The sequence below is a fragment of the Phymastichus coffea genome, unplaced genomic scaffold, assembly GCF_024137745.1.
Source record: "Phymastichus coffea isolate CEN01 unplaced genomic scaffold, Cenicafe_Pcof_1.1 PCOF00065, whole genome shotgun sequence".
Classification (NCBI taxonomy): Eukaryota; Metazoa; Arthropoda; class Insecta; order Hymenoptera; family Eulophidae; genus Phymastichus; species Phymastichus coffea.
In genome coordinates this window covers 1,440,196-1,451,694 of record NW_026706876.1, presented here as the reverse complement: position 1 = coordinate 1,451,694, position 11,499 = coordinate 1,440,196, and the positions used below count along the sequence as shown (strand labels likewise).

Sequence of the window (11,499 nt, the reverse complement as noted above, 5' to 3'; positions counted from 1 at the left end):
CCGGCAGGTAGCAGCGATATAGATAAAACTGTGTATTGTTGGTGCGTTACCATGGTAACGCGTACACAAGCAGCTCGGTGGCAGCTATCGATATCACGGGAGTTGCCACAACACAGTATTTGATAGCGTTACAAATGACGGAGCACAAAGGCACGGCGTTTGCTCACTCGTGCATTAAGATGCCGGTCGACCCATACAGTCGACAGCCAACGCCAATGTACGAGAGGCCAAGGCCCAGCTCTAGCAGTAGGATGTCAACATCGGACAAACCACTGACCAAGGCATTCTGCAAATCTCAAGGTTTCGACGACAGATCGGCCAAAGCGCACGTCAGGTAAGCTGCATGAGAGCTTGAATCATTTAGCCTTAGCCCCCGAGAGTGCAGTGTCTTTATATGCTATACATAAGTCACGTGCTTCAATCCTACCACTCGGCATCTCGTACTTATCAATTGAAAAATAACTTGGAATTATGATTTATCGCGTCTATATCTATATATTTTAGTGGTTTTTTCTATAATTTTTACTATTAAGGGCGTTTCTAACAAAAAATAAATAAATATAACTATTTTAATAAATGTAGGATTGACACCAAACACGTTGACGAATGGGATAATTCTCGGGACGAATGCACCAGTGTACTGGAATTCATAGAAAGCATACCAGTCTACGAAGAGGTGCATCGCTTGTCAAACGAGCAATTTAAACAGCGACTCGATTACTTGAAACGTAAACAGCGATTGCTGCTGAAAAATTTGCGTAATTGCTTGGAGGAGGACGAGAACATTGAACCTAGTACCTCGAGCGACACCAAATGTAAAAGCGAATTGAAAACTAATTCAAGTACTGCTTGTAGCGCAAGTCTTAGCGACGAATTCACTTTGAAAGGCAAGCAATACAATCTCGAAGAGTCAAGCTGTTACAGTCCTCTACTCTACCCCGAGGGTAGTTTCTCTTGTTTGGCGGAAGATCAAGACTTTCTCACTTACAGGTCAGAGACATTAAAATGGTGTTTAAAGTTTTTTTATTCATACAAAAATCTCGATACAGTTAGAAATACTTTCAAATTGAGAATAAGAAGATTATTCAACTAGAAAATAAGCTTCATACTAACTAAATAGAGACTGTAATGTCTCCTGTTTCTGTCGAATTACTCGGCATCCACAAAAAACAATTTTCAACTCCTTTATGCAAATCGATGCTTAATGTGCCACGGTGTACTTGAACGATACCGACAGCGAAAAGACGAATACCCGAAAACTGCAACGAGTAATCGATTTCTTAGGCATTGTAGAAGGTGTATAGAAAGTCGAATGAAAATAATCCCCTTCGCCGCTTGTTTTTGCGAGCGGAAAAAATATTTTTTGTGTAAAAGTATAAAATTCGAGAACTTTGTGAAACAAATAATAATTTACCGTGCATGAAATACGTTAAATGCCTTGAAGATTTCAAAAATGTGGTTGATTCTTCTTTTTCCACCAACTTAAAAGCTAATTAGAGTAACAGTATAGTATTTACGAATCAATTATACAGATTTAGGTATAAATGTTACTCCAAAAATTCACACGGTTTTTTTTCATATCGAGGAATTTTGCACGAAAAAATATAAGGTTAGGCTTCTTTTCAGAACAAGCTGTAGAGTTGGCTCATGCTGATTTTAACAAATTTAGAAATAGTATGAACTCAAGGAATCAAATGAAAGATATTCTCTAAATAAACTATTAATTGAAAGCAGTTTGTGAACATAACAGCCGACATCTTTAGAGCTATACTGTAAATTATGGTTGTAGAAGATTGTATTATTTTATTAAATTACGGTAATATTTGTTTCGTGCTTAGTAATTATCGATGTTAACAACAAAAATCAAGAAATTATTAAGTTTATAAACAAACCGATCTCTTTGAAATAATTTAATTTTATAACTTATAAAGTCATGCGATATTATCTTGATGTTTAGTATTTTTTGTATAAATATATAGTTATGTGACTTGATAGTGTTGTTTATTTTAGTTCATATGCTAATATATCGAAATGTATTGATTGTGAAATTACAATTTTAAATAAATCTTTTTACTTATACACAAAAAATATTTTCGGGTATTTGTCTTTTCGCTTTCGGTATCTTTCAAGACTACCGTGGTGCTGTTGTTCGACTAGCTTCGTCACATATCGACAATAGATTAATTATATATACGCCACGGATAGCTTGAGAAAAAAACTAATATGTCATACATAACTTTTAGATGCAAAGACCGTGACAAGGCGGCAAAAACACGTACAAACGAGGAAATCCTGTCGTCAAGTAAGTGCTGGAGTTCGAGCAGTGAGTCGAAAACTCCGGAGACCGATGAACTTGAGGATAACAAATTTGAGACGAAGAGTTTGCCTCCCCACAGTCCAAAACGCTGGCACCCCACGCTTCCCAAACCCTTCAGTTTGGCACTCAGGTACACCCACGCCCATCATCGTGTTATTTCGTATTAAAGCGAATGAACCGAAAAAGGAAAGGAAGAAGGGTTCGCTACCAAGCATTGTCGATTGACTTTTTACATTGTCTAATTCTGCAGTGTTAGTCGCTTGTTTTTGGCTTTTATTTGGTCTTGTGGCGCTTATCGTCCTCATCGAATACAACAGGTCGAAACTAATCTAAAAGAACGTTTGTTTAGTTTGCACCCGTACCACAGTTATCGAGCCAAAATGCGAACAAAAATCCCGCTGCGTGAGTGGAATCAATCGAACGTTTTTTTTTTCTACTTTGTTGGTCAGATCTTTTGCTCCAAGAGAGCGGTCAGATGAGCAAAAAGAGAGAACCGTGGATCCTTGTCGATCTATTTGTCATTCCTTGATAATAATTATTAATCAGGGCCTTTTTCTTTGTTACTTTCTCGCGTATTGTGTGCGTTTTGCGTATCAAGTACGCGTGCACGAGCGACGATGAAGTTGAGATGAGGCGCAATGAAATGACATAAACTTGTTGGTCAGAAGGGATCACAGTAAGAAGTATATGTCGATGGCAGAGCAACAAGTAAGGGCGGAGGAAGAGAACGACCGCAAGAAGGTTTCAGCCAAAAAACGCCGTATAAGACCTGTCCCTTTGACGTCCAAAATTCTTCTCTACGATAAACTCATGGCTGAGAAAGAAGAAAGGTACGTTTATCGCAAACAATGCTTAAACAATGTTTACTGCTTTTTTCGATGATTCATTTCGATGTGATTTCATAATTTAATATCCTGGTTATCTAAAACATACGGATACGATATTTTTTGCGCTTTGCGCGCATTACACGTGCTTTGGTAGTGAAATCTTTGCTGGTAAAATTTCATTGAATCAATCTCAATTTCATGAAGTCTGATATTATCGAAGCAAATCACAGCTGATAGGACGTTAGGTAAGACGGTATCAATAATTGCCAATTTCCAAATCTAATGTGTCAATATACATTATACCTATCCAATTCAATTTCATTCTTTGATTGTACGAATATCGAAAAAAAAATCTGCTTTCCAATTGTGATTGTCTGCGATGTTGGCCGAGATATTTCCAATATAAATAACGAATTTCTGAAGACAGTCCGGTGGTTATGATTATATTATTATAAAAGGAAAAATCTTTGTATGAAAATAGAAGCCGAATAGTACGAGAAGAGAGTGTGCTGAACCTGATGTCGCAAATTCGTCCGTTCAAACTTGAGTGTGAAAAACGAGCACTCAGGGCACTAACGCGTTCCAGTCCGGAATTAAGCTCCGGCAGACGTTCGCGTTGCGGCACAAGGTTTCGAGCCAGACCCATGCCCAGATCTCTCTTCAGCACTGAAGTATACGATCGCATGATCGAGGATGAGTATTTTCGGTAAGAACGAAAATTATTTCAACACACTCTGCTGTTTTTCTTGTTTATACTTGTTCTCGTAAAGTGATACATTCAACAGAGGCCCCCCACGAACAATTTGCACGTTTTTGTCGAGATATTTTTGTTGCAAAGTGAGAGGGAGAGAGATTTATTCTCCAGCTCCGAAGGTCTTGAACCTCATGCACGTTTTCTTTAACACATGCGATTAGATTCCAATTTTATAGAGATGTATGAAAACCCCTTAACATTGTTTACATGGATGACATATCAGTTTCACAATAAAATTATTCGATCATCTTTTTTCTCCTTTCGAAATGTTCAGATAGTTGCCTGTTTTACTATAATGAAATTGTGCCAATAAAAATCAATGAAATTCTTTGAAATGTGGTTAATGTTAAATCAGTTTGAAAGCAAACGAAATCAGATTGAATCCTGATGAATCAGTTGTGAAACATCTTTGAGTTGCCTTTACTGAAAATTTTAATGAAATACTTTACAATTTTAATGACGTAAGTAGATTTGGTGTAAGTTGATGATGGATATAAGTTAAAGGATATGAAAGACTGTATACGTAGTTGTCTAAATTTATACAAATTGAAATTATAGGCTTGAAAGAGAAGGAATTGAGTTAGCAAAATTTACAGGAACTTACAAAAGCGCATTAGATCAATGGACTTGCTGAAATCGTCGTCGTTGCCCCCATCAATGGCCCAACGCGACCGCGTCAAATCAAAGATCAGCGCGCGTTCGCAGAAAAGCTCATCGGGAGAGCGAGCTCGAAGCGCTTGCAGTCGCGACTCCGTCGCTTTGAGTCGTGGCACACCCCTCACGTCCGAACACTCCAGATCCTCGGCAATGACCAGCACTTTACCTCTACATGGCAACAATCTCGCCGCAATTCTTAGAGCTCAAGCTGCCAGGTGAGCATATTTTGTATTTTGTTCGACTTGCATTATTCAAGCGACTACGAATTGGCAGGGAGAAGATGGAGCGCGACATTCAGAAGCGTTTAGAAGAGAAACGCTCTGAGCAAATGGTGCGATTGCGAAAGTCTTTGATTGGGCGGAAGCCAGCTTGGAGAGCACTGCGATCTGCCGCTAGGTTTGTCTTTATTGAACTCCTGATGCGATAATGCGAATACTGAAAAAGCATCACGAAAAAGCGATTGCTTCCGTTTCTCGAAGAGGCATAAACTAATACGCTCACATGTCTAGTCGGGTGCATAGCTGACCATCGGGTGTAGGCGGTTTGGTAAAAGAAAAAAAACAAACAAGCACAATTCAAGTCGTAGAAGTCAGAAAATAATCCAAGATCTTTGCTGAATAACTCAGCGCGTGTGCATGCAAATGCCTGGATCGCGTTGCACGCGCCACCGCGAAGCGCACAGCAACCATCCGCACCACGCTACACGACGCTGTCGATCTTCTAAGTGTATATGTGTATGCGTTTATGAATAAGGCATGAGCACGAGCGGGACCTGGACTTTCGAGCGTCGCTGAGGCGGGATGAGGCACGAGAGCAAGCTGAACGGCATCGGCTGCAGATGGAACTGATGCTCGATCGTGTCACGCAAATACCCACGCTATTCGAGCGATACTCCCAGGTAAACTTTTAGCCGACCCCCTCCTTCCCCCACACTCCAATGCCGTGCGCCGACGATTTATTTGACTGGGCGTCAAATACACTTGCGTACTCGTGCCGATCGACTGAGCTTTCTCTTTTGCCGGTTTTGCTTTTTTTCCATACACATATCTTTTTATCGTTGTTCGATGTGTCGATTTGACAATCAAGATTAGCACACAATACCAGTCAATATTTTGGGAGTAACATCAAATATAATTATAGCAATACAATGTTTTCGTAGATATTCCTTAATATTTTTTGTTCGCGTAATCTATCTCTCTTTCTCTCTCGTGTATCAATTATTCATTATTTCTATCTTTCCGTTGTGTAAAAACATCAGTCAAATAAAAAAAGGCAGAAAGCTCGTCAAATGCGATTCACCATTCACTAGATAGAAATATAGCCTGTAGCCGTAAAATCGTTGAATATTGACGAAAGCATTAAGTATTGAAATGTTGCTTTCAAAAGACTCACTGGTGCTCTTGGCATTGCAAAAATTGGTGCGCTCATCGGCATCGATACCCCTGCAATCTCCACCACCGTCAGCATCAGTGTCGTCGCCATTGTTGCTAAGCTAGCGTTTTTCTCGCATTTCTTCTTTCAAAAACCACCCTCGCCGTGCTCTATTAATGGCTGCACCGTTGAGGATGAGATGCTGCTGTCGCAGAGCTGCCACTCGCCGCCCCATCACAAGCCTAAAACCTGTCGCTCATCGAGGAAAAAAAAGAAAAGAGCATCTTCGGCTGGATGTAAGAGAGTGTCGTCGGGTAGCATCGACTCGTACACGAGCTTTGCCAGCAGCTCAAGGCCGAATTCAGGTTCAATCAGCAGCTCTACGGGTACGTTGATGTCGGCCGCTCGTTCATCTGCTTCCGGTTACTCAACTAACAAGACCACACCAAAGTGTTACACGAGTGCTACCGAAAAAAAGAAGGTGTCCATCAACGAGACAGCTGAGCTCATCGAAGACGTGAGATATGACGATTACGAGGACGAGGAGACATATTCCGTCGACTCGGCGTACAGTCGGGCACTTGAGGAACACGAGAAGCGCGATTTACAGAAGGACGACGGGCACGCAAATGATAAAGATGTGGCTAACGAGAAAAAATAATCGATATCAAACTTCAGTATTCAGTAACATACTAATTGCCGTACGCAGTGATATTAGTTTGCTACGCTTGTTATTCTCATGTTTTATTTTAACTGACATTTGAGTAGAATAATTACCAGCAAGTTATTCTTGTTTCTCGTTAATTAATGTAGTCACCGTTTGTTAAATTTCTTTGTTCTGTGTATTACCATGTGTTTCCGTTATTGTCGTTATTGCCGTTGCCGTTATTGACAGTGTTATTGACTACAAGCGTTATATAAGACTACTTAAAAGTGTTATAAGTGAAATACCATGCAATATTTATTTCTCATTACTTACAATTAAAGCAAATATTAGAGTATTACGGAACGAAAAGTAACTGAGTAATGACAATGACGTGATCCAGGACTGCAATGCTTGGAAAAATTTATATAAAAGACTAGAGAGTATTTACAAAGTGTACACGTAGCATTGTAAATAATCCATTCCATGTAGCAAAGGTTCATTATTAAATTAATACAGTATGACGTACAACAGAAGTTCGTTCATGTGCTACATCATCGTTTGGTGATATCTCTTTCCTTCTAGTGGATAAGATTCTTATATCCACATATATATTATATAACATATATAACATAATAGTAAAGTCTTATTCAATTCACAGCTACAGCTCGAGTACAACGCACTGCAACCACGCGTACGAATCGATCTCGCGCTCATCAAGCTCTTATGCTGTTGAGTATCCAGTCGAGGTAGTAGTCGACGCGAGTGTAGACGCCGGGTAAACCTTGGGTGCCGCAGTTTTTCACGCCGAAGCTGACGATGCCGTATTGTATGTATTTATTCTTGCCGTTGACGACGCCAGGAGCTTGAATGGGACCGCCGGAGTCGCCATTGCAGGAGTCTTTACCCTGTTGGCCGCCCATGCACATCTGCTTGTGCCAGATTTCAGTCTGGCGTTGATACACTGCCGCGCACTCGTCTTGCGAGAAACGTGGCAAGTTAACTTTTAACATGACCGGGCTCGAGACTTGCAGCTCGGTCACACCCCAACCTGTTACCGTCATCTACAACAAGTCGGAATCATTGCGCGATCAATATGTGTACATATCAATTATAGCCTCGAGGAGTATATGCCAGCGTACTTTCGGGGGAATGACGCCTGCAATGTTGAGTGGCATGCAAATGGCTTTTGCATTAGCAGGCCTGAAGTCAATGTCGTCGTTGACCCTTATCAGAGCTACGTCGTTGTGCAGCGCGGTCCTCGCGTATTGCGGATGAAAAATCACTTCCTCAATTCCAAAATCCTGGTGTTCTCCATTGCATACAGTCTGGCTGCCCATATTCTCGCAGTCTACATCGGTTCCCATGTCGTGCTCTCCAACTCGCACGCCAATCAATCGTAGATCTGTAATATTTTCGCAACTGACATGACGTAATCGAATCACATTTTTATCATGTGGAACAAGGCTTTATTAGCAAAAATGCGGGTAATAAATTGGTAGCAGGAGACGTTTTGTCCGAGACACAGGCTTACACCATTGCCGGAGATACATTGTCGGAGATCCAGATTGAACGGAACCGCTGACACCTATTTCATCTATAACGCTTGATTAGCAATCCGAGGATAACTCGGATAAATCGTATTCCTGACAAAGCAAATATTCAAGAAGTTACTCGGTCACCAAAATAACAAGACAAATTTTATGCCAACGTAGCGACGTCAATCGACTGGCCGGAAATCAATGAAATCACTTTGGCGCGACGAGACGGATGTTTGTTCTATGCAAAAACTTGTCTCCGCGTATTTTTCCATCGGCGACCACTACATATCTCATGATCGATAAACAACTGAGAGACACAGGCTGATCTTCTTGATTTGCAAAGATCGAATCGACGATCGAACTAGACGGTAATTACTCACTGGAGGGTAATTTGGTGACGCAGTGTGCCGCAGTAAGGATATAACGCTTGTTGATGACGGAGCCGCCACAACGGAATTCCGGTGTGGTTCTGCCGACGTCGTACGAGAGAAGGGCCATCCAAGGAAACTCATTGATCCCAGTCACCGTGCCACCAATAATTTTCGGTTTATTGATTATGCCGCAATGGGCTTCTAGCAGACGCAGGTTTGGGTGATTCCTTACATTTGGCGGTGGCTCTGGATTAGTTAATGGATTCTGAATTGGTGCTTCAGTTGGCGCTTCTACTATGTCCTACAGCATTTTATTATTTTCATTACGCACTCATTCTCATCTCATTAAAAAAAGGAATGCCTCTTTTCGGATCTATAGGTCTTTTGTAATCTTAATATCTCTACTTACGTTGTATTTACAACAAACTTTCGGATTGCTACCTTCGTATCCGCACTGTGACTTTCTCAGAAAATCGGTGATTTGCGGGGTGAGAGGCCTCGTTTGCAACATATCCAACATTGATGGACAACGTCTGATATTGATGCACGTTCCCAGCTGTTGATTTGGCATAGTGCATCGAATTTCGTCGGGAAACGACCATTCTAAAAAGAAAGTCACGTCACTTACATAATATATCCATCGATGCAATAACTCTACGAACGTAATCCTTTTCATTTTCCAGAAACGAAGACACGCGTTTATCATCGTTCAGTCACGTTTCCTCGATCGTAAACATAGAAGCGCAAGCATTTCTAATCGTCTGTAGTTTATTGATGAGTTTCAATCACATACCATTATCTATATACATATTTTAGCGGATCAAAACAAAAACAAATATTATGCAGGTCGTCGTAATAAACTTTAAAGGAACTATAAAAAAGTTTCCTTGTATTTAAAAGCATTCTCCACTCGAGGCATCTTATCAATACGGAATTTTTTCAAAAAAGAACTGCTTTCTCAAACTGATTTTGTTACAAGCGAGAAGAAAGCAAATGATAATTCGTTATCTGTAGACGCCTAAATAATGCAAACGTGCTGCCGATCCGACTCCGAATTGGATATGTAAAAACCCACCCAGATATTATAAATTTTTACATTTTGTTCCCAAGTCCGCTGAAATTCAGTGGGTCATTCACGGATATACGCGTACGATAATTGACTCACTGAACGGTCAAAACATACAAGAGAAAGTATATCAACTTACGCGCTGACACTATCGGGGATATGAGCAGCAATGACGAAAGACGCAGAATTGCCGTGCTCCTCATAGTCGGTGTGGTGGCGTACGAAAGACGCGTCACACTTTGGCTCTGCTCTTATATACCTATTGAGACTCGAGCGTAGTTCAGGTGGTTTTCAGAGTGCTTCGCGATAAACCAGTTTTGTTCCGCGGGAAAACGCGCGAGGATTCACGCAAGAGAGAGAGAGAGAGAGAGAGAGAAAGAGAGAGAAAGAGTTCCGCGCGTCTTTACGCACTTATCCACTCTGCGTGCGATCGCTACAGTCCACATATACACGACTCAGAGTGCCGCATATTTGATGACCAGAATGCTCTTTTATCCCCCTCTTCCGACAAGCACGCCACTACTCCTCACGATTTCCGTCCGCCTGCCATCTGGTCGTCAGCCTTGGTCGGGCTATGACGTTGCTCGGGAAAGCGATTCTCGTGAGTGCCGTCTTATGTTGCCGGACAAACGTCATTAACGGAATCATGAAATTTCTCGATCGCTAGACGGCATTTTACCAAGGTTCTCTCAGAAAAATGTCCCATCGATTGCCATGTACACTACGCAAAATATTCTTAAATTAAGAAGGTTAGTTCTTCAAATAAGAATGCAGCAAATTCAAGAACTCGAACTATTTTAATTAGGCAGCTGCAAAAATAATTTGAAAATAAATAGATCGTATCACTTAAGTTGATTCATGTTGGATAAATAAAGATTGATTCTTACACATAGTTATAATTAAGCATTAAAAAGAAACAAAGTACAAAAGTTTCTAAATTTCATACTTAAAATAAGAATTTCTTTGTAGTGTATATTGACAAAACGCAATTGACTCGAATGATACGTTTCAACCTTGATTTAACTGGTCGTGTTTGAATTTTTGAACAATTATTTAATCAACTGCGTTGATAAGCAATTCCAAAATAACTTGAATAAACATTTCACTAAAACTCAACAGTTTTTAAATTTTTAGAATATATTGTCGAACAATTGCTATAAAATGTTATTAAATAATTATAATTCATTTCACTAATGAAATTGCTTTTTATCGAGTAAACTATGAAATAAGAGTGAAATATGCCCTCATATTTAATATTGAATTCGTACATTGTTTTCGTCATTCGGCAATCAACAAGATTCATTAATCGTAATCTTTATTATCTTTTACAATGTTACAATTTTTAGTGAAAAAGACGTAACAGAATTTTTTATTATTTTTTGATATGTATTGTTGAATATAACTATAGCTAGAGAAGTTATTTGACTCTTTTTCGTTATGACCAATTAATTATTTTTAAAGTCAAAGATGTGCAAAATTTGTATTAGTAATTCATATTTACTAATAATTGTATACATTCACTGTCTACTTCTTAATGAATTGAGAAATAAAGTGGTTAATTTCATGGCAAGTATAGCGTGCTTCATGCACTAATTTTAGATTTGAATGGTAGGATTCAGTTATGTAATCAAATATAAAATGAATATGAAACAATTTTATAAATTAAAAAATTAAAAATATTTTTAGTATGTTGATTAGTTACTGAGTTTTAGCTACATATCTGTATTATTTAACATAACAAACGATCATATTTTAACTATTGATTGGTTTATTTATTCATTATTGTTAAAGAAGTCTTTACACAACGAAATATTAAATTAAAGAATAATATTAAATAAAGCACTTCATTTATTAATTCTAACTTGCATGATATAATTTGCATCTCACTAAAGCGTATTCAATCCATATAATCCAAAACATACATATAAACATTTGACTGGCCATTATGACAC

General features: G+C 39.3%; 2 protein-coding genes across 2 annotated transcripts; one reads left to right on the top strand and one right to left on the bottom strand.

Moving 5' to 3' along the window:
* Positions 1-134: 134 nt before the first annotated feature.
* Positions 135-6,615, top strand: LOC131667366 (protein FAM161A). Its single transcript, XM_058940738.1, has 9 exons — positions 135-327; positions 618-990; positions 2,244-2,447; positions 2,986-3,147; positions 3,626-3,850; positions 4,495-4,770; positions 4,829-4,951; positions 5,309-5,453; positions 6,141-6,615. Exons 1-9 carry the CDS (start codon positions 135-137, stop codon positions 6,585-6,587), a joined length of 2,148 nt encoding a protein of 715 aa, XP_058796721.1. The 3' UTR covers positions 6,588-6,615.
* A 287-nt stretch (positions 6,616-6,902) lies between these two features.
* LOC131667367 (melanization protease 1-like) lies at positions 6,903-9,979 on the bottom strand. The gene is made up of 5 exons (XM_058940739.1): positions 9,687-9,979; positions 8,891-9,084; positions 8,491-8,782; positions 7,712-7,974; positions 6,903-7,633 (listed from the first exon to the last, which is right to left on the bottom strand). Exons 1-5 carry the CDS (start codon positions 9,748-9,750, stop codon positions 7,286-7,288), a joined length of 1,161 nt encoding a protein of 386 aa, XP_058796722.1. The 5' UTR covers positions 9,751-9,979; the 3' UTR covers positions 6,903-7,285.
* Positions 9,980-11,499: the final 1,520 nt, after the last annotated feature.